This window comes from Marmota marmota, unplaced genomic scaffold, assembly GCF_001458135.2.
Source record: "Marmota marmota marmota unplaced genomic scaffold, marMar, whole genome shotgun sequence".
Classification (NCBI taxonomy): Eukaryota; Metazoa; Chordata; class Mammalia; order Rodentia; family Sciuridae; genus Marmota; species Marmota marmota.
The window spans coordinates 7,013,714-7,037,652 of NW_025999941.1; the positions used below are offsets into that span (position 1 = coordinate 7,013,714).

At 40.2% G+C, this 23,939-nt stretch overlaps 1 protein-coding gene across 7 annotated transcripts in view; it reads left to right on the forward strand.

The window, feature by feature from the left end:
• Arhgef3 (Rho guanine nucleotide exchange factor 3) overlaps positions 1-23,939 on the forward strand; it is a 302,635-nt gene that overhangs the window by 261,853 nt on the left and 16,843 nt on the right. For all 7 annotated transcript variants that reach the window (XM_048801083.1, XM_048801085.1, XM_048801087.1 and 4 more), the window contains 4 exons: positions 14,345-14,515; positions 18,434-18,496; positions 20,911-21,007; positions 21,169-21,245. In XM_048801083.1, the coding sequence (XP_048657040.1) occupies positions 14,345-14,515; positions 18,434-18,496; positions 20,911-21,007; positions 21,169-21,245 (408 nt within the window). The remainder of the gene's footprint in view (positions 1-14,344; positions 14,516-18,433; positions 18,497-20,910; positions 21,008-21,168; positions 21,246-23,939) is intronic.

The following is a 23,939-nucleotide window of genomic DNA, read 5'->3' on the forward strand; positions in this document are numbered from 1 at the left end:
ATAAAATAAAGATGTTGTGTCCACCGAAAACTAAAAAATAAATATTTTTTAAAAAATTCTCTCTCTCTCTCTTTAATAATAATAATAATTTACTAATTAGTTCAGTAGTAAATATTGGTTACTATAGTAATTTTTTAGTTAATGAGTGTTTGTAGTTATTTCTCTCTCTCTCTCTCTCTCTCTCTCTCTCTCTCTGTACTGGGGATTGAACCCAAGGGTACTTAACCACTAGCCACATCCTTAGCCCAGGTTTCTTTTATCTTTTGAGACAGAGTCTCACTAACTTGCTTAGGACCTTTCTAAGTTGCTGAGTTTGGCTTTGAACTTTCTATCCTCCTGCCTCCATCTCCTGAGCTGCTGGGATTGCAGGCATGTGCCACCATGCCCAGCTGTAGTTATTCTTAAAGTCCTGATGAAGTTTATTTTTTAAAGTGAAAATTGAGATTTGTCTAAGGCCTTAGACCCAAGTATCCTCTTTTAAACTCAAGCCCACAGAAATCATGCCATGACAGCAGAATACAACAGACACTAGTATGGCAATATGTAAATCAATGGATGTGTAACTGATGTGATTCTGCAATCTGTATATGGGGTAAAAATGGGAGTTCATAACCCACTTGAATCAAAGTGTGAAATATGATATATCAAGAACTATGTAATGTTTTGAACAACTAACAATAAAAAATAAAAAAAATAAAAAAGAAATCATGCCATGAAAAGGCTCACCCAATATAGCTGAACCATTTCAAGTGAGCCATTTTTTATTTTTCCCAAATACCGTGGCTTGGCAATATTATCCTTGCTTTCTGCATCCTTAAGAAAATTGTGGACCAGAACCCCAGACATGCCTTATGTGACAAAAATCCATGATTTGAGAACTCTTTGGGGTTCTTCCTTACCCACTTTCTGTCCGTGCTTCTTCACAGTTTAGCCAATATACCATGACTCCACAGAGCCCGTTCTGTTCCTGCCACTTTCCTGTAGATGCCATCCCTCTCCAGAGTTCATCCCCTTGGTGCCCATTCCTCTGTTAACTGTGCCAACAGTTGCTCCCAAATGAATCCCTCATCACCTAATTTGCTGTAGGTTTGGCTCTGTTTCTCTCAGTGGTTAGTCCCCTGGGCCCCTACTTACACCCTGATCTTTTTTATGGAAGAACAGAGAAAAAGAGAATAAGGTCAACTGGGGAGCCAGATGAAGGACTGCAAAACTAGTGAAGAAGGATGTCTTTACCTGCTCTCTTTTATGACCAGTTCTGAGCCCCACTGGACAAGCTCATTGCCATCAGCTTCCCCTGGAAGAGTCATCACCACCTGATTCATACATGTCTGGTCTTTCACTGAGTTCTGCTTTTTGGTAATTCTTTAGCCTTCTTCTGCATTTGACTGTTTCTTCTGCATCCTAGTGACTGTGATTCAGGTTCACTCTGAGGCAATTTCTTCTCCTGATTATGGAACGTCCCCATCACTAGCCATCTCTTCCTGTTGTTTTCCCCAAGAATGTCCCACACTGTGCCCAGGAGGTCCTCATTCATTCCACAGGCACCGAATAAGACCTCACCAAGCACCATATTCTTCTTCCTGCCTTCCTGTTGCTCTGTTCTGTATGGAATTGCTTTCTTGTAGATTCATGGCAGAGATGGACTTAGGTTCCCATGTGGCAATAATGAGTTGGACCAGAGTAACTAGCCACCTGTCACCTACGGATGTCCCCCTACTCTCCTTCTAACACTGGTCCCTTTGCTTCACTTGCTATCATTGCTTTGCCTGAACTATAGACTTTTGTATTCATGCTCCTAGGAAAAGCAGCTTCTGTGTCTCCCACTGCAGCCCAGCTCTGATTATACATTGCTTTAAGATCCTCCATGATCTTGCCCTCACTGTCTTTCTTTTGGCTTCTCAGGCAATCTTCATTTCTTTTCTCCTGTTCTTGGGGATCCTACTCAGGAAATACCAGAGAAAATATTTGATCACCTTGGAAATTTGCATTGACCTGGAGAATTGGGAAAGAAAGAAGTCATGTCTGAAATCCAATAGACTAAGACCAAGCAAGGATGAGAAAGCCAGACCCGAGGGAAAACTGAAATGTAAAAATTGGTCTTCAAAGCTTCAAAGTCTTTTTTTTTTTCTTTTTCTTTTTTGGCAAAGGAATTTTTCTATTTACTTTTTTCAAATATGATGAATTGCTGACTCTAGCTGTACATATGGGACAGAAACAACCTGGCAGAAATAGAACAGTTATTCATATAGTTATGCATAAAGACACAAAAAGTACTTGAGTAACATGTTTATTCTCAAGTGTGTCCTGGTGGGAGTGGAGAGGTCAGTGAATAGAAAATGCGTCCTGTGGGTTGTAGTCAGCCTTACACAGTATGTCCACGAATGATCCATGAAGCGTGGAGAATGCCATCTTGCCCATTAGGTATCTCTGCAGCTCACCTTGGGGCACGCAGTTCAACATTATTTCCATTCTGCATTCTGCAGCATTATTTTCAGTCCTAGCATCCCAGTAACTGCTCCCTGACTTTACTGTTTCCCTCAGCAGCTAGACTGGGTGTAGGTGCTAACATAGCTTGGGGAACAGGGAGGATAAGGAGGACAAGCAGGCCTCACAGGGATGTTCACTAAACCAATTTCATATCCTTCCGCAGTTTGTCTGGAGCTCCAGGACATTTCTAATAGGGAAGAAAGAGAAATTAGGAAAGTCTGGGCTGCCTGAGCCTCTAAGCAGCCATTCATCCTCACCCACATGTATATATTATTTATGCCTTTTCTCTTCCAAAAATGACTTGGGGCTGTCATGGAGCAGCTTGATTTTCTGTTGCAGAATTCCTTTTCCCTGGCTCCTGGCATCTTAGATGTGTATGGATCCCTTTGGATATCCAATTATGTCTCTCAGGTCAGGTTCCTTTTCATTGTAGGCTAAGAGATGACTGAGGCCCGAACACAATGCTTTCATCAATACAGGAGCACTTAGTAGGTCTTCCTCTGGTTCCTTGGGAGAGCAGTTATCCCAGGAGGATATCAGGAGAGCTTTGGGCTGGCAGCCTCCCTCAAAAGACTAAAAGCCCCTCACAAATGTGAGTGGTCCTTGGAGCACACAGCAGGATTTGTTCTCTCTTGCCTCCCTGAACCCATATGGGCTGGGGGCTTGGGCCACAGCACAAAGGCTGCATTTGTGGATGTCGGGAAGGGACAGGCCGACGACTGCATGGCGCTCTGTCTGCTTCCTTTCCAGGAAGGTTAGTGGGTCTGTAGACTGGAGCACAGATGTCTGAATCCCTCCAGGCCTATAAATTCCCTCCCTGGACTGCAGGAGAGGAAAACCTGGCCCAGGTCTGAAAGGGGCCAGAGTGTACTCCCCTGGTGTGGAGTGGGAAGGTGAGCTTCCTGTGGGCTGGCAGCTTGATTTTCCCTGCCTCTCCTGTGACTGCTGTGCACAGCTGCAGGACTCATTTGCACTGAGTCCAGCACATGTGACAAAATGCTGTGCTCATTGCTCTGTGAGGTAGCCCTTTATTCTCTTTGGACAGCAACTTTTTTTCTCTTCTGTTATGAAAGTATGTTCATTATGGAAAAAATAGAGAAAAGAAAGAGACAAGAACATGGATAGCCTTCTACTCCAAAACTACCTCCTGTTCATATTTTAATAATTTTCTCCCAGTATTATTTGGGGTATAAGTACATAGCTTACATCCCCTGAGCCTACTTTGGGGTCACTCAGAGTCTCTCCACCTTCATCACTGTCTGTGTGATTGGCTGCCTTTGGGGTTATTGCCTTCGAGGTGACCACAGATGATCTGTGGCATCCGTGTTGGTCTCATGTGTTTCCAAGCTCTGCATTTAGGTGCAAAAATGTTCATATTTGTTACTGTTACAGTTTCTTTTGTGCATTGGGCCTTTCATTAAAGTTAAATAGCCCTAGCTGGGTGCAGTGGCACATGCCTATAGTCCCAGCAACTTGGGAGGCTGAGGCAGGAGGATCACAAATTTGAGACCAGCCTCAGCAACTTAGTGAGACTCTGTTTCAAAATAATAAAAAGGGCTGGGGTTGTGGCTTTATGGTAGAGCAAACCTAGGTTCACTCCCCAGTATCATGTCAAAAAAAAAAGGGGGGGCTGGGGATGTGGCTCAAGCGGTAGCGCGCTCGCTTGGCATGCGTGCGGCCCGGGTTCGATCCTCAGCACCACATACAAACAAAGATGTTGTGTCTGCTGAAAACTAAAAAATAAATATTAAAATCTCTCTCTCTACCTCTCTCTCTCCCTCTCTCTTAAAAAAAAAAAAAGAACAACTTAAATATCCCTATTTATTTCTTTTAATGCTTTTTTTTTCTTTGTTTGTTTTTGGCTTAGTATGTTTTGTTTCATCTATTTTCATCCTCCTCTTGTCATTTACCTGGATGAGAATTTTTTATGTAGGACAAGAAGTATTATATCCCCGTTGTTCTTGGAAAAATCTGATCTTTATGGACTGTGTATATATTATTTCAATGTGTTGATATGATTTATTTTACACAATTGGCCTATTGGTGAATATTTAGGCTGTGGATATTTTTGTATTGCTAACTATATTGAATATCATTTGAAGTTATTTGTCCTATTTTTTAAAAAGTACCATCTATTTTGCTTTCTTTTGATTATATAACATAAAATTTAAAATTACACTGAAATACAAAAAAGGGAACAAAAGTCACTTGTAATCCTTCCTCCATATCACCAAAAAAGCTTGCATTAACCTTTCACTATGTACTCCGGAAGTAGTTCTTTTACTATATATATAGCGGCATGCATTTTTTTTTCCTGTGTTAGAAGTGAACATAGGCCCTTGTACATGCTAGGAAGGCATTCTACCACTGAGCTACATCACCAACAACATGCATATTTTTTAAAACCAAGTTCATAATCATACTGCTTTTTTTTTTTTTGGTACCGTGGATTGAACCCAGGAATGCTTTACCACTGAGCTACATACCCAGTCATTTTTATTTTTTATTTTTGAGACAGTGTCTCACTAAGTTGCCTAGAAGACTAGCCTCAGTCTTCTTGCCTCAGTTGCCAAGTAGCTGTGATTGTAAGCATGTGCCACTTCACCCAGCTCATGGACCCAGTTCTTAATGGGTTCATAGAGTTTTGCCCAAAGGATATGGCAGTTTATTTAATCACACTCATATTGTTGAACATTTAAATGGCGCCCCTTTTTTTTTCTTTTAACCTTTGTAGACAACATTGCTTTAAACATCCTGATCACAGATTTTGTGCGTTCTTGTGTGTGCCTGTATTTTTTTTTCTTTCCTTCAATTATATTCCTAGAGTGTAATTCCAATCAAAGGTTATGAACACAAAAAGGTAAAAAAATTTTTGTTTATTTTTTTCTTTTTGAACCTGGGGCCTTGTGCGTGCTAGAAAAGTGCTCTGCCACTGAGCTATATCCCCAGCTTTTTTAATTTTTTTTTATTTTGAGGTAGGGTCTTGTTAAGTTGCCAAGGTTGGCCTCGAACTTAGGATCCTCCTGCTTTTACCTCTCAAGTTGCTGGGATTACAGGCACATGCCATTACACGCAGCCCCCAAAGTTATTTATCTGTGTCAATAGTGCCTAAAACTACACATTACTTAAAATGTGATAAAAAAAAATATTGGTAGTTGCCATTATTATCACTGTTATTATTAGAAACAGTGGCCATTGCTGCTCCTAGGGTCTCCCCAGGGGCTGACAGTGGGTACTTGCCTAGTGATGGGGCCTTGCCCTTCTTCTTTAACCAACACATCAGAACATGTATTCTGTCGCATTCCTCATGACTAAAATACTCAGGGTGACTCCAGGTGAACTGGGCTGTGTGAAATAATCGCACAAGAGACAGAGATACCTTTTTCTTTGGGTCCTGTGAAGCTCCTCTGACCTTTGGGGTTCGAGGAAAGAGAGAGGAGCAGGTGCTGAACCCTTTCATTGGGGAGAAACCATTCAAATGAGGCAAGGGGTCAGGTTTCAGAAGGTTGAATCTAGCCTCATGATGTCTGCTGTCAGCAGATTGACTGACATCTAGGAAGGCCACACCCAAAGGCAGAGCAAGAGAAGGGGACACACAAAGGGAGCTTCCATGGAACATTCTATCCCAAACAGGGCAAAGGGATAGGATTACAAAGGAATAGGTGAGTGTAGCTCAACCCCAGGGTGACAGCCTTTGACTTCCTGGGCAGGGACAACGCCCAAGTCACCTCGAAATATAGTGATTGGTCAGAGCCTCTTGCTTCAGGACTGGAAGGCATGAGTCATTCAGAGTGGCTCCCCACAGTACTCCTTCCCAACTCTGGCCCCTCCAGGGAGAATTGCTTGGTTTTAGAATGGTTCCTGATAACCACAGGCATGTACTCAACTAAGACTTGAAAATCTTATGTAATAAAGTATTTGAGGGAGAGAGAGAGTTTAGTAGTGGCTTAGGGATAGAAGACATCAAGAAAGGCCGCCTTGCAAAGAGGGAGGGATTTGTGTTGGGTCTGGGATGGCTCAGAGCTGATAAGGATGAAGGGGAGAAAGGGCATTTCAGGGTTGAGATAGGAGCACACAAACGGATACCATCTAGATATGAGAAATAAATGATCTCACAAGGATAAGTGCTGTTCTGTACATTTGGCAGCCATGATTTTCTTCTTTAAGGACCTGCTACTTAGTCCCTTGGTTTGATCTCATAAGTCCTTGGCCCCTAGTTGCTTGGCAGTGTGGAGATGAACTTGGGGTTTGTGTGTATATATGTGTGTTGTGGGAAACAATCAGCAACCAGATCTACCTTGCTGTTACGAGGAAATGGTATAGCTGAGAAGGAACCTGAATTCTGTATGAGGAAGAACTTCTAGTTTTCTACTGTTCTTCATTATTCCTGGAGTAATAGCAAACCATTGTAAATAGTTGACTTGTAATTTAAAGCTTGCTGTTTCTTATTTTTAATAAGAACTCTCACGAGTTGATTAGCTACTATAATCTTGGTTCCATACAAAGCACTTTATGTTCATGACCTCATATCAGTACCTCACAGTCTCTGCAAGGTGGGCTTCATTACCACTTTACAGGGTAAAAACCTGAATGTTTAAACATGTGCCCAGAGTCACACAGCTGGTAAGTGGTGGAGCTGGGACTCTACAGGGTGTTCGGGGTGCCTTTCTCATGGCAGGCTCTGCAAAAAAAAGTTTTAAAAAATTGGTCATAATAAAGCCTGCAATTTGTGGCTGGGGTTATGACTCAGTGGTAGAGCACTTGCCTCTCACGTGTGAGGCAGTAGGTTCAATCCTCAGCACCACATAAAGATAAATAAATAAAGGTATTATGTCCATCTACAACTGAAAAAAAATTAAAAAGAAAAAGCCTACAATTTGTCAGAATCTAAAAATAACCACCACACTTTGAAGCTGGAGCATCCTACCTCTCAGCTGTCCCTTACTTTGCATGGGGGCGGTGGGGAGAGTCATTGTTTTCAGTGAGGGGAATATTTTGTCATTAACATTAGCATACAAGGGCCTGTTGATGGTACCCTATGACATTAGTTGGGTAGCTGCCCCAGGCTTCTAGAAGGCTTCCTCACTTTGGGCTGGCTCAAAGCAAGTTGTATATTTTTTCCATACCGACACCAAATATTGTTTTCAGCTTTTCATTTATTTAACTTAGAATTTCTCTAAGCTACAAAAGGTTTCTCTTTGCACTGGCTCTTTGGATTTTGAAATGTACTGATTTTCAAATGATTGAGTGTCCTTTTACTATGTTTTTATTGGGCATTAATCTGAACCAAATTCTAGATATTTGATTTTATTTTTATAGTGTCACTTCTCACTCAGTGTTCTTATTCTTGCATATATGTCAACTGATTTTGGGTTTTTTTTTTTTCAGTTAATATCTGTTCATTACAAGAAGTCTAAAAGATAAATGTAGAAAATTACGAAGTGGAAGATTAAAATCTCATCATCCAAGGGTGTAACCCCTGTTAATGTTTAGTGTTATTGTAAATCAAGAGCTTTCTTCTCTTGCCTACGTCTGTCTGTAAGGTTTGCCACTCATCATTAAGCTTTTCTGAAAAAGAATGTTTTTTGAACAACCATGGAATATTCCATTTTATGGTTACACTGTGACTTATTTAACTAATCACTGTTGTTGGGCACTTTTGGCTCTTCCCAGATCTCTTATAAATAGCACTATCCTTCTAATGGTTTTTCTCACTCTTTAAGTTATTCTTAATGAAGATCCTTCAAGGAGCTGTTTGGTCCAAGAAGCTCAGTGGTGTGTCTGCTGTTTGCTAACAGATGAAAACATACTGTAGTCCCTTTACCTATGATATCACTTTTCCCAGTTTATTACCTTGTAGTCAATAGTGATCTGAAAATATTACATGGAAAAATCCAGAAATAAATAGTTCATAAGTTTTAAATAATTTTTATTATAATATTAAAATTACTCCATTTGTGTTATACTTAAACTCTTACTATACCTCATTTATGAATTAAACTTTATGATACCTGTGATAGGTATATATAGGAAAAAGCATGGTGAATATTAGGTTCAGTACTCTCTGTGGTTTCAGACATCCACTGGGGCTCTTGGGACATATTCCCAGGGATAAGGAGAGACTACTGTATATAAACCAGCACTAATGGTAGCAGTGCAGTCAAAAATCTAACAGTGGGGCTGGGGATATGGCTCAAGCGGTAGTGCGCTCGCCTGGCATGCATGCGGCCCGGGTTCGATCCTCAGCACCACATACAAAGATGTTGTGTCCGCCAAAAACTAAAAGAAATAAATATTAAAATTCTCTCTCTCTCCCTCCCCCCCCTCTCTCTAAAAAAAAAAAATTTAAAAAAAAATCTAACAGTGATAGTTACCAACCACCTCCTGCTTGCTGAACACCAGGCATTTAGCTAAGCCTCTGACACTCTATATCATATCCAGTCCTCACTATAACATTACAACTTTGTGTGATACTTATTATCATGCCCCAGCCAGGTGTGGCACCACATACCCTTAATCCCAGTTTGCTTGGGAGATTGAGGCAGAGGGGTTGCAAGTTCAATGATAACCTGGGCAATTTACTGAGAACCCTTAAGGTAATAATTTTTTTAAGTGCAGTTCAGTGGTAGAGCTCTTGCCTAACCTGTACAAGGCCTAGGGTTGAATCCACAGTACCACAAAAAAAAAAAAAAAAAAAAAAAAAAAAAAAAAGTATCATGTTCCCATGCCACTTTTACAGATGAAGAAACTGAGTTCCAGAGAGAGAAAGGAAGTTTTCCAAGGTCCCTCAACCATTGAGTTGACTTGAAACCATGTTTACTTTACTCCAGAGCTTTTGTTCTTAACCGAAATCTGTGTTCTGGAGTTCAACATCTGGGCTCCATTCCTATTCCAACACTATCGTGTGCCAGTTACTTAATCCTCTGGTCCTTTAATTTCTCATCTGTTAAAAGTGGAAGAGCCTGCCAATGCCTCTCCAGGGGCTGGCATGAGGGGCAAATGTGACATGGCTACACAACAGAGAAGTTTTCTTTTCTAACTTTCAGCTAATTTCTCTAATCAAGCATTTAGAAGAGTCCTCCAGAATGTGGTGGGAGAACATTTCACATTCCATTTAATAATGAACCCTTTGCTACCTAATAGAAATACAGTCAGGAGGGAACTTATGGAGGGTTTACCCATCTTGACCTCTCTTTGCTGGAGCATGTTATCTCTGGCTGTGGAAACTTTTCTGTTTTTGAAAAAGGATAGGGAGCACCCGGCTGAACAGACAGCATTAATAAATCAAATCTGTCCCAACATGTCTACCTGCTGGTGTACATTTCCTCTGACATGTGTAAAGGGCCTCCATTTTCCACCCGGACAGTCCCCTTTGCATGTGCAGTGTTTTTGCCACGTACCCAGCTTGGGCATAAATGTGAACACCCATTTCCTAAATCTGCTTTACCTGTGTCTCTTGTGGCCATTGTTTTAGCTGCCAGTAATTATGAGGTCTAGGTTTTCAGCTCATTTGCTAGGCCAGATTTCCTCATGGAAACTCTTGCTTGTCCTGGATGGAACATTTTCTCATTTCAGTCCCAGAATCCCCATACCCCTGGAAATAGATCTATGTATATGTTTCTGTTTTTAGGTGGTCCCTCCCAAGTGTGGGTTTCTCCCTTCAAGGTGGACCTTGTTACCGTGGACCTAGGTACCATGGACCAGTGTTTCTCAACCCAGAGGATATTTGGCAGTGTCTACCGATGTTTTGATTGGTACAACTGGGGTGGAGTGCTACTAGCATCTAGTGGTCAGATTGCTAAATATCCTAGTGTCCAAGACAACCCCTCATTCATAAAACTGAAGTTTGATTGGTCAGTGATCACTGTTTGTTCCTAAAACAGAACAAATGCATTTTCTCTCCTTACTTGATTTCAACTCCTAGAAGGCAGGAACTGTATCTCCTCTCATTGAAACCTCCCCACAGTGCATGACTTGTGTGGAAACTGCATATGTAGCCCCCAAGAGCAGAAAATACTCAGGCTTTGGAACAAACATATCTGATTTTTGGATCCTGCCTGGGCAATTGCCTTAACTTCCCTCAGCCTCAAGTTTCCTCACAGGTAAAATGAAAACAAATCCCACCTTGCAGGGTAGGGGCAAGGATTGCAGAGATTGAATCAGAAGGTCTAAGCACAGGCAGGCACATAAAGGACTTCAGTGATAATACCCCCATGGGACTTGGAGTAACTTTAGGGTGATGAGAAATGTTTTAGAAGTAGGTAGAGGTAGAAGTTGTATAACACTGTGAGCTTATAAATGCTAATGACTTGTTCACTTTAAAAATGATTATGCTCTGTGCATTTCACCTCTGTTTTTGTAAAGATTAAGTCTTACAGGGCTGGGGTTGTGGCTCAGTGGTAGAGCACTTGCCTAGCATGTGTGAGATACGGGGTTTCATCCTCAACACCACAGAAAAATAAATAAAATAAAGGTATTATGTCCGTCTATAAATGTGGAGAGAGAGGGGGGGCATTGAGTCTTACACCATACATGAAGATATTTCAAAGAAGAAGATAACATTGTTTTCCATGAATGTTAGCAAATGTAAGGGGGAAGTTTGGAAAGATATAGAACAGACTCAACAGTGGTTCCTTTTAGGAAATGGCCTTGGGGAAAGGAAGGAATTGCTACTTAATATTAAATGTCTGAGATGTCTGCATTATCTGAAATTTTAAAATTAGCATAAATTACTTCCAAACTGGGGAAGAAAGTCTGAAGTTGGTTAGGGACTGAAAATGTAAGGAGGTAGGAGGGTGATTCTTTTAAGTGAAAGTGGAAACTGTGTTTCATTTTGAATTTTCTTTTTGTGTGTGTTTTTCTTTCTTTCTGGGCTTTAATGCCTGTCTGGGATGCCTTCAAAACAGCAAATGGAGTTACTTGGTGACTCACTATGCATGTTTTGACCTTTCAGCAACTATGGTTAATTGATTCTGAGCACAGGGGATCTACATTCATTTAATCTGGTTACTGTTTATAAGGGACTGTTTTAAGAGATCATAAGGATTTGTGAGATGCCATTAGCGAACTGTGTATTGGGTGCACATGTTTTCTTGATCTCCTGCCCAGGTCTGCTCCAGCAATCCTAAGCTCTTGGTGCTCACAGAGGCCTGTGCCAGCCCAAGGAGCTTGTATTGCTACTTGCAAATGGCTAACTCCCAGCTTCCAGAAGGCTCTGGTAATACCTTGAAGCTCCTTGGAAGCTTCTCCTTACATTTTTCATTTATTCATTTTTTCTTAGGTCATAAAAAATTAAAAAGTAGGAAAATCAGAAATCACCTCTGATGAAAAAAATAGAATTTTGTGGCACTCCCATTTTATCTTTTCTCTTATGGACTTTTGCATAATTATTAAACAGTATTCATATGCAGATTTTAAATTATCTCAGAATTCTTTTATTGGCTAGAATAATATTCCATTAAGCAAGTAACTTATTTAAAAAAAAAACCCTTATATTGGATGGTTCCTTTAAAAAATATTCTCTTAGCCAGGTGCATTGGTGCACATCTGTAGTCCCAGCTCCTTGAGAGGCTGAGGTAGGAGGATTACTTGAGCCCAGGAGCCCAGGGGTCAGCCTGAGCAACAGAGCAATACCGTATTAAAAAACAACCATAAAAACAAACAAATAAAAACTCTACTTTATTGGATTTTATTGTTGAATTTCAAAATAATTGGGAGCTACCTTACCTTAGAACGTCCTAGTGATCTTGGCTCATATGAAACATGCAAAATCAGTTCCTGCCCTTGGGAAGTTTATAAAACAGGTGACCAGTATGTATAGTAAAAAGTGATCATTGCTATATCGGAGGTATGTCCAAATTGCTCTGGGAGAGGAGGACAAGCGAACATTAGTGAAGGTTTCCTAGAGGAGATGGTATTTGACTTATATTCTGAGTTAACTGTAAAATATAAGAAATGCATTCTAGAAACAGAAGATTTGAAGGGAGCACAAAAAGATGGCAAAGCATGTCACACTGAGGGGATGGCAAATAGCCTAGTATGGCTGAAGAATAGGGGGATTGTGGGTGAGTGGCAGGATGTGATCCTAAGTACATAGCCTGTAGTCAGATTACAAGAGGCCTTCTGTGACAAGCTAAGGAGTTGGAACTTGACATAGAAGGCCACAGGGAATGGTGGCAGGGAACACTTGTTAAATAACAATATGGTTTTTGAGCACAGTCATACTCATTGCTTTGGAAAAGTTTCCAGTGAGTGTGTTGAAATCTTGAAGGATGAGGACTAAAGATGATGCATTTAACTTCCTTCCTGATGATTTGTTTCTGTCATGAGAAAGCACCATGGTAGCATATTTCTGCCACAGGGTTGGACTTTGGGTGGTTAGACCACTCCATCATCATTTGCTGCTAAAATGGTATTTATTATGTATGTTAACTGGGACTTTTTGAGTTGACAGGACTCCAGCTGAGATCAATGTAAATAGGGGTAATGTAATAGCCCATGTAACTAAAATATCCAAAGGTGGCTCTTCCTGGCGTCAGGCATAGTGGAATCCAGGGGTTCAAAACACTAGTGTTGGCAAAGCTCATTACATTTCTGCTGCTGCTGTCAGTCAGTCTCTCCATCCTTTATTCTGTGTGTCCCTTCCTTTTCTCCTGTTGCAGATAGATTCTCCTTTGTGACATGGGAGAGTTACTATAAGAAGCCCCTGCCGAAGTTATCTCCTGAGCTCACAATTCCCCTTTTCTTTTTTTTTTTTAATAATTTTTTTCAGTTATACATGGACACAGTATCTTTATTTTGTTTACTTATTTTTATATGGTGCTGAGGATCGAACTCAGAGTCTCTCACGTGCAAGGCGAGCGCTCTACCACTGAGCCACAACCTCAGCCCTCCCCCCTTCTTTTATAAACCATGTAGCAAATTTCCAGGACTCAGTGCCCAACCCTGAAGCAGGGTTGGAACACTCTAACTGGTCAAGTCTGGTGGAGTCCACCCAAACTAAGTGCAGTGGAATGCCCAGGGATAGGGAAGTGCTGTTGGTAGGAGGAGGGGAGTAGGTGTGAGGCCTGATGTTTTTTGTTGTTTTGTTTTTTTAATATTTTCTTTTAGTTGTAAATGGACATAATACCTTTATTTTATAGATTTATTTTTATGTGGTGCTGAGGGTCAAACCTAGTGCCTCACACATGCTACCCCTGAGCTACAAACCCAGCACCCTGCCTCCCTTTTTTAAGATTTCTTTTTAACTTTGTTTTTTTTTTTTTAAGAGAGAGAGAGAGAATTTTTTTTAAATATATATATTTTTTTAGTTTTCGGCGGACACAACATCTTTGTTTGTATGTGGTGCTGAGGATTGAACCCGGGCTGCACGCATGCCAGGCGAGCGCGCTACCGCTTGAGCCACATCCCCAGCCCCTTAACTTTGTTTAAAAAAAAAATGTGGTACTGAGGATGGAACCCAGTGCCTTACCCAAGCAAGGCAAGTGCTCTACCACAACCTCAGCCCATCATCCCTTGTCCTTCTGAAGAGGGGAAGTGGCCTTTGGAAACAAGTAGAGCTCACCATTCTTCTGGGAGCTGCTGTTGCCCAGGAGTTTGGCCTGACGTGTTTTGGTGTTGTAGTACACTGAGTGTCCAGGTCGCATAGAACTGGACACTCTCAGCACATGTGGAACATGTCCAGTTTTATTTAGCACGTAGACTCAAGACAATGCCCTGCTTCCTAAAGGCCCTGTGGTCCCGTCCTTTCTTTTTTGCAAATATATGATTTATGTTCCATCAGCAACAGGAAGCTGCTCAAAGGATCCACCTAGTTCTGCTGCTGACCCCATGATGGCTTGTTCTTCTCATTGTTTAGCGTTCCATTAGCTTCCGCAGCGAGAGCCGCCCTGACATCCTCGCCCCCCGACCCTGGTCCAGAAATGCCTCTTCCTCAAGCACCAAGCGGAGAGACAGCAAGCTGTGGAGCGAGACCTTCGATGTGTGTGTCAATCAAATGCTTACATCCAAGGAGATCAAACGGCAGGAGGTATGTTCCTGTATCTGCCAGGGAGCTGCCCTGCAGGGGAGCATCTTGCAGGGTCTGCACCGCAGTCTCCAAATCTAGTGGAAGGAACTGAGAAATACCTGTGTCCAGCTGGGTGGGTGTGGCCCCCCACTTTAAAAAGACACTGATGTGAAAATCTAGAGTTTACAGGATGTTAAAACCAAGTGCCTATATAAGATTCTGAAGTTCACAAAAACAATCCTTTCCATTATATTTTGAGAGCAGCCTCTAGAATATTTTATCATATTTAGTTTATAGGCCTGGGTATAGCTCAGTAGTAGACCACTTGCTTAGAATGCAAGAACCGGAGTTTAATCCCTAGCAATGCAAAAAGATAAAATTTAAAATTTAAAAATTCAGATTATAGAACTTTGATTCAGCTTTGCAGAAAACTTCTTTCTAGAGCATAGTTAATTCCATTCTTTATGAGCTTTCTGTATCAATTACCCTAATAATTAGCTGCGATGACATTATACTTTTTAGAATGTTTGTCATACGCCAGGCTATGCTAAGCACTCTGCATTGTACATCCTCTAATGAGATCTCTGCTGCAATTTCTATTTTTTTGTAGAGAACTTGACATTGGCAAAAGGGGAACTTGAAAATTTTTTTTGACTAAGCAGTTCCTTTCTAGGAAATCTGCCAGGACTGCTTGTATATAGGTGAAAAGATATATGTGCAAGATTACTTGTTACAGTAATATTTATAATTGTACTAATTTAGAAGGAGCCTAAACAACTATTATTAGAAACCAGTCTAAATAAATGAAATAATGCTTCCCTCAATGGCACATGCCTCTAATCCCAGCTGCCGGGAGCCTGAGGCAGAAGAATTAAGAGTTCAAAGCCAGCCTCAGCAAAAGTGAGGTGCTAAGCAATTCAGTGAGACCTCGTCTCTAAATAAAATACGAAATATGGCTGGGGATGTGGCTCAGTGGTCAAGTGTTCTTGAGTTCAATCCCTGGTACCAAATAAATAAATAAAATACTATGCAACTGTAGAGACACATGAAGAAGTGCTGATATGTATGTTTGGCTAAGTGGATAAGGCAAGTAACAAAATAGGATGTAGACTATGCTACCATGTATATAAAAATAGAAAAATTAATATATTTATGTATTTGCTTATAGAACCATAAAATATTTCTGGAAGACTACTCAAGGAACTGTCAACAGTGTTGCCTCCTGGGGTGGCTGGAAGGAAGTGAGAAGGACAGTTTTTACCATGTGCCCATTTGTGCACTATAAATTTTATGCCATGTAAATGTATTACCTATTCAACAATTAATAAATGAAGGCTTTGAAAATAATACATGCACTGAAAAAAGTCCTGTGAAGAAATATCTGGTTAATGTGATATTGTGATGTATTTGGTCTTCATCCCCATTTCCTGGCATATAACTCATATCTTCAGAGTGGCATTTTGTTTGTTGATAGATTGACCAACCTTTGGTAGAATCCAGATGGAGGCTGGTTACCAATGAGACCAAGGCAAGATAGATGGTTGCGACTGAAAGTCTAACCTCTGGGGAAGGGAAAGGGGTTGAAGGTTAAGTTGATAACTAATGGCCAGTGATTTAGTGAAGCCTCCATTAAAAATAATAATAATAAGGTTTGGAAAGCATCCAGATTGCTGAACATATGGAGGTTCTTAGAGGGTATGTGCCTGGATGAGGCATGGAAGCTCCACACCCTTTTCCCTGTACTCCAGCATGTTCATCTCTTCATCTTTGGTGTTCATTGATATCCTTTGTAATATCCTTTAAAATAAACTGGTAAACCTAAGTGCTTCCCTGAGTCTGGTGAGCCCCTCTGGCAAATTAATAAAACCTGAGGAGAGGGTAATGGGAACCCTGATTTATAGCAGATTGGATTTTGGATTGGCATCTGACAGGGGATATAGTCTTGGGGACTGAGTTCTCAACTTGTGGGATCTGATGCTGTCCCCAGGTACATAGTGTCAAAATTGAATTAGGAGAGGCCCAACTGGTGTCCACTGCAAAATTGATGGCTTGTTCAGTATGTGGGGGAAAGCCCCACATACTGGATATCAGAAGTGATATGTGTTGTGAGAGTATGGGAGAAACTGAGTTTGTTATTCTTGTGTTCTCAACAGTTAACAAGATGCTATTATGGATTATTTAAAGTTTTTATTCTTTATGCTTCTCTATATTTTCCCAAAAGTTAATAGGTTACATATACAATTTGTACAATCTGACACTGAGAAAGGGGAAGGAAGGGAAGAAAGGAAGGATGGATTCCATAGATGAGGACATTATTAAGGCATGGTGAGCAGGAGGTCACCACCTAGTATATTATAGAGTCAGGATTCAAACTTGGCTCCTTTTCTGCACCAAATCCCATGGTGTATTTCCAAGTGTGGAGGTCTATGGTTTGCCTCTCTTAGAGGCCACATTTGGCCAGTCTGTATAAGTGAGCTCTGGTAAAACAGATGGACAAGGAGATCTGACGAAGATCCACATTAAGGCTAATCAGTTATTTTGAGCCCATCATTTTCCTAGAGTTATGTACCACGGGTGATGGGTGCACAGCACAGGACTTCCTGACTATTTCTGTCACTTTTTTATATTTTTTTGGGGGGGGGGATAGTAGGATGTGGGTAGATGTGATACTGGGGATTAAATTCAGGAACACTCTACCACTGAGCTACACCCCCAGCCCTTTTTGTTTTATTTTGACCTAGACACTTGCTAAGTTGCTAAAGCTGGCCTAGAACTTTCTACACTGCTGCCCCAGTCTCCCAAGTCACTGGGATTACAGGCCTGCACCACCTTGCCTGGCCTATTTTTTTGTAACTTTTCATGTGAATCTATAATTATTTAAAAATAAAAAGGTAAATAAAGTAGAATAAAAAGCCATGGGGTTTTCTGGACCTCAGAGGGGTTGGGCCCTTGGGCTACTCTCCTGCCCCCACATTCGCTGTCCTGCCCTGCAGTAGTCCTTGACCTATTGCCACAGACTTGTCCTTTAATAACATAATGTTTGCCAAGGATTTAGATCCTCTGATGTAAATGTTCTGTGCGTCATAGCTCTCTAAATTATGATGGCTTAATAGAGCCAAATTAGAAATGACCCATTTATACACTCTTGCACACAGTCTGCTCCTATAGTTTTATTTAGTGTACCTGGTGGAGTTCAGAAGTACTTTAGAATGAATTAACTTCACCAGTTTTTATTTAGAGTGATGAAGTTTTGGATTCTTTGTACAATCCCAATCTCAAAACAAAACAACTAGAAGCTAAGAGGAGGATAGGATTTTTTTTTTTTTAATAGGGTTTGAACCTGGGGTGTTCTACCACTGAGCTATATCCCCGGACTTTTTTATTTTATTTTTGAGGCAGGATCTCACTAAGTTGCCAAGGCTGGCCTCAAATTTACAACTGTCCTGCCTCAGCCTCCTGAATTGCTGGGATTACAGGCATGCACCCCTGCGCTCATCTGACAAATCGGTGATAGGAATAAAGCTTTCTACTAAGATTCATCTTTTGTTGAGTAAGAGAGAGGCAAACTGTGAAGGCCCAGCCAATAATGTTGCCAGGTCCATTACTGAGAACAGACCCTAAATCCTTTCTTAGGATTAACATTCATAACAAAGATGCAGAATCCATGGCTCAAACTGAAACACAGAAGATGACTGTTAAATTGTAAATTTGTGGCAATACTTTCTCCCACAGAGAAGTCCATTATGCAGAAATGCTGTAATATCTTTTCTTTGCAGGTGTTATCTAGTAGGTACATTTTCTTTAGATTGATTTAACTTTTCGAGAATCCTTTTTAAATAAAGTAGAGATGGATTTTTGAGTACTAGAACTGGCACTGTTTGAATTTGGTCTCATAAAGGAAGGGAAAATTCATTAAATATATTTCATCTTTTTTTTCAGGCAATCTTTGAACTTTCTCAAGGAGAAGAAGACTTGATAGAGGACTTGAAATTAGCAAAAAAGGTAAACTAAAAGCCAATAGTTTTATTTAGTGTACCTGGTGGAGCTCAGAAGAATCTCAAAAGTGGATGAAGTACTCATTTTAGTCACTTCATATTTTTCCCCTCTGAATAATTTCATAATACTCAGATGATACTTTATGAACACCTTCTTCATGACTAAGACAGGTCATCAGAAATTGAGAAGAACCTGTGACCATAAACCAAGCAGTGGGAAATGGTTCAAAGAAAAAGGTAGAATAGCTCTCTGCACCTGGCACGTGTAGGAGTTCACCTCTTCATGTCTCTGGTGTACCTCAAAGAATATATCAGTTTAAATCAGAAAGTGTCCGTGGATGCCTGTCCTAGAAATCTCACATGCAGGGCCTCTTTGTCTGTGGAAGAGAATGGATGTCTTAAACAGGAACTGTATCTTAGAAAAAAGGCATTTGAAGCTGGGCATGGTGGTGCATGCCTGTTATCCCAGTGACTTAGGCTGAGGCAGAAGTTTAATGCCAACCTGGTAACTTAGTGAGACCCTATCTTAAAATGAAATAAAAAAATAAAAAGGACTGGGAATGAAGCGTAATGATAAAGCACCACTGGGTTCAATTCCTAGTACAAGGGGAAGGAAGACATATGAATCTCAAAAGTGGATGAAGTACTGAAATGAGGCAATTGTATAACTGTTGTAAGTTAGGGTTTTTTCTATGGAAACTGGATTGGGGTTTTTGTTTGTTTGTTTGTTTTGCTTTGTTGATTTAGTGCTGAGAATTGGATCCAGGACCTTGAGCATGCTACACACACATACACTACCACTGAACCATGCTCTAGCCAGAAACTTATTTTTTAATTAACATTGTGTGGGAGGAGCAGGGGGGAATACCCTGGCCTTGTAGAATGTACATTCTTGACAATGAGCTTTCCTTCAAAATTTTTTCCATTCCAGCAATACCAGGCCACTGCACCACATTCCATTCCCATAGCTTGGAAATTAATCCAGACTCCTTCATCCTGATATTCATGGCATCCTCAAATAATTATTGGGAAGGAAGGATGTTTCCCTTCTTTGAGGGGTCGTTAGTACAGCTTTCTGCTAATGTGAACCCCTACCTCCAGCGTTCCTGATATGGCCATCCAAGCTATACTTGGATACAGCCAAGAAACAGAGTTTCAGTCAGGGCTGGAGGAAGGGGAGGAGATCAGAGAGGACCAAAAAGGCTTTTCACTCTAAGAGACATTGTGCTGATTCTATGTTCAACTCATCTCACCTGGATCAAGTTCTCCCAGATGCTAGCGTCTTCCTAGCAACACTTCTCTTCCTTCCAACCCTCTTTATCTACCCGTCTTCTAGGCACCACCACAAATCTCAATTCTTTCTTCTATAATATTTATTTTATTATTTTTTTATTATTGCCTCCTTCTTTGTGCCAAGTGGCTCATCTTTAAAACTTTCCTTTGTCAGTGCACTTTTAATCTTCTGGCTGTCTAGAGCACTTACGACTTGATCTTCTTTCTTGTCATATAAACATCTCTCCCATTGTTAATCTTGAGTAGTTTTGTTGTTGTTGTTTTTGTTTTGTTTGTTTTTGGTACCAGGGACTGAACTCAGGAACATTCGTCCACTGAGCCACATCCCCACTCTTGTTTTATATTTTATTTAGAGACAGGGTCTCACTGAGTTGCTTAGTGCCTCACTTTTGCTGAGGCTGGCTTTGAACTCATAGTCTTCCTGCTTCAGCCTCCTGAGCCACTGTGATTACAGATGTGTTCCACCATGCCTGGCTTGAATAGATTTTTAAACATGTATTTAATTTTCCATGCATTTAAAAAAAAAATCTTTCCAGATGGGTGTAATGGTACACACCTGTAATCCCAGTGACTTGGGAGGCACAGGTGGGAGGATCACAAGTTTGAAGCCAGCCTCAGCAACTTAGTGAGGCCCTAAGCACTTAGTGAGACCCTATCCTAAAATAAATAATAAAAGGGCTTGGAATATTGCTCAGTGGTAAAATGTCCTTGGGCTCAATCCCCAGTACCAAAAAAAAAAAAAAAAAAGTGCCAATCATTTTTTTTTCTTTCTTTTAACTATGTACTGATTTGCAAAAGAGCTTCTGGTAGCTAATTTTGAATAAAGTGGGAGTTTTTCAAGCTGTAGGATCTTGGTGATTTTGAAAACATTATAATAACCAAATCTATATCAAGGACTTATGCTCCTTCTACTTTGGTTTATCAGTGACCACAAAAGGCTCAAGGAGTCCTGGATTCTCCTCTCCTCCAGCTACTCCTGTCTGCTGTTTCTGCAGCACTATGGGAGAAGTTGTTAGGAGAACTAGATTTTTTTTGTTGTTGTTGTTGTTGTTAATCACATAGCACCTCTTAGATGCTAGTTCCTCTGAATTTAAATGTTTGTGTCCATCTCTTGTCCTTCTTATGCAGGCCTATCATGACCCCATGCTGAAACTCTCCATCATGACAGAACAAGAGTTGAACCAAATTTTTGGAACACTGGATTCTCTAATTCCTCTACACGAAGGTATCGTTTTATTCCTGGGATGAGTTGTGACTTGTAGCTTAGTTGACTTGTCTTACAACAAGTCAGTGATTATGTAATAATGTGAATAACCCAGAACTGCTTCCAGCCGTGTTCATATTTGAATGCCTAACGAAATAAGCATTCTGTTTATTTTTTGCCAGAGCTTCTTAGTCAGCTTCGGGATGTTCGGAAGCCTGATGGCTCAACAGAACACGTTGGTCCCATCCTCGTGGGCTGGGTAAGAAAAGTTCTGTGGACTTAGTTGAAGACAGATTTCCTTTTTTTTTTTTTAATTTTAATTTTTATTTTCTTGGGAAGTGGGGAGGGGAGACGTGCTATGGATTGAACTCAGGGCCTCATACATGCTAGGCAAGATTTCCATAATTTAGATGGAATTTCATTATACCTAGACTTTTCTTATTGGCAAATATTGGTTTTATATCAGAAAAATAAAAATTCAATTCCTAATAAAATTTGTAATTATATTTAGGACTTATCTTTTTAAAGCATGAAAACAATTCTTACTACACATTTACTACATTTAAGATAATGTGGCATTAAAATAAGTAAAATAAGTACAGGTACACATGAAACTATTAGTTTCACATCAAATAAAACAAAACTAGGTAATATGGCATCCAGACCAATTGCTCTTGAAATTATTAGCATTTCTAGTGCATTACTGCCTTAATGCAGAACTTTTGAGGATTCACGACTTAGCCAGATTTAGTTCAGGAGTCTGTTTTAGTACCAAGGCTGAAATATCCCAAGGGTATCTGAAAGACAAGTAATGTTCTAAGATAAATAATTTAAAAAATGAGCATTAATATTTCAGGAGAGATTGTTCATCTTACACTTTCAACTTTCCTTTTATTAACTTCTTTTAGAAAAAAAAAAAAATCTTCTAAAGAATGCCAGCCAACTAGAGTCACAGAAGGTGTAATGAGAAGAGAGGGTCTGTTTCAGTATTTCTTAAATTTCCTTAGTCTGCAGACTGCTTTGATGGGAATAAAGGGGGCAATAAGGCCACACTCTAGAATTAGCAGGATGATTGCTTTGTTTTTGCTGTGATAGCAATAAAAAATACATGGTTTCCTTAAACATCTTGTGCAAATTGTGAATTTGTTCCAGAAACAAAATTGTAGGAATCTGTCTAGTTATTAACTTTATTTTTGAAATAAATATTTATCAGTTTTGTTAGGAAATTAGTTTGATCTAGGGGCAGATTTTGCAGTCATTTTGGGTATCCAAAGGAAGAGAGGAGTGACCATGCTGGTCCATTGCTATCTGGACCCTTCAGGCCAAAGGACTTGCAGCCTCAAATTAAACAACTGGCCTGTTGTTACCAGACTTCATGAGAAATGGCCTTATTTATCAGGCCCAACGAGCTGTTAAATGTTTTCCCTCTTTTAACTGCAGATGTGTCCATGCGAGTGGGAACTGTAAACCAAGGGGTACATCTGTTTGAGCTCTGGTCTTTTTAACAGAACAAAATAAACATCTTGGTGGACTTTGAATGAGAAAAGTCAGAGCCCATTCAACCCATGAAAAATTGATTTATTTCTCCCCCGAAGAAAAAACATGAAAAAGCCTTTTAAACAAGTAAGCTGCCCAAGTGGGGCAGCATTGACCATTCCTTTTGACCTTAGAATGAATCAATTACTTTTACTTTGAAGACCTTAAACAGGGTGGTTGCAGTTTGTTTTTTTTTTTTTCGGGGAACCACCCTAGTTACTGAGGATCCGTTTCCCCCTCCCCAGTAGGTCACCCTGTTGGAGCAAGCCTTCCCTATCACAAAGAATCAACTTCCCAAGTGACTTATCTAAGTAATAAAATAATTTATAAGCTCTCCAAGACAGCCAGTCCTCATGTTAATTTGGGTTCTAATTAAAATTTAATTCCAAAAAGAAAGGCAGGGCACCTGGAAGCCAAAAAAAAAAAAAAAATAGATTTGTTCTATCACTTTTTACAATGTTAGGGAGATAAGAACTTCTAAAAAAAGGGGGGGGCGCAAGGGAGAGTTTCCCTTATAAATTCTTTGTCCTCCCTTATAAAAGTTCTTGATAGTCTATTTAAAAGAGATATCAAGTAGTTCAGAGCTTTGCAGGGGAAAATAGATAAGAACAGGCGTCAGAGTCCTGCTGAGCAAGTAGCTTTGCTTCTTTAAACCAATTTCTTGAATAAAGTATTCTTTTTTTTTCTTTTTTTAATATTTATTTTTTTTAGTTTTCGGCGGACACAACATCTTTGTTTGTATGTGGTGCTGAGGATCGAACCCGGGCTGCACACATGCCAGGCGAGCGCGCTACCACTTAAGCCACATCCTCAGCCCCTTGAATAAAATATTCTAGGAACAAAAATTAACAGCTAGTACTTACTGATTCTCAACAGGGACCAAGCTCTATGATACACATGTTATATTTCTCATTCACTAAGGGAAAGGAAAATGTTAGTATGTGTATTTTAATTGGAGAAACTGAGTCTCACAGGAGTCATTCATGAGCAGCTGTCTAACTTGAGCTTTGAACCTGATTCTCCTTGATTCCAAAGTCTTCCCTCTTCACCACTGAATTTTCACCTCTCATATTTTAAATAAGTGTATTTATTTTTATTTGGGAACCAAGATGTGTACATTTGTCTTCTCCTATCATTTGTGACCTTTTCTAACCAGTGGCTAAATGTGGTAGCCTTTCCAGGAAATGAGCACCCCATCAGGTGTGAACACAGAGCCAGAGCTTAACTTTGTTGCCATGGTAGCAGGTGTCAGGATCTGTGAGAGTAATGGCCCAATGGATAGTGAGCAGCAGTGCAGCTGGGTTTCCTCACTAATTTACATCCAATGGTTACTGCTGATTTGTTTCTCCATAATCAAAACATTGGTCATTTCCAGGTATTTTAAAAGGCAAGGAAGTGAAAATGAAATTAAGAGGGC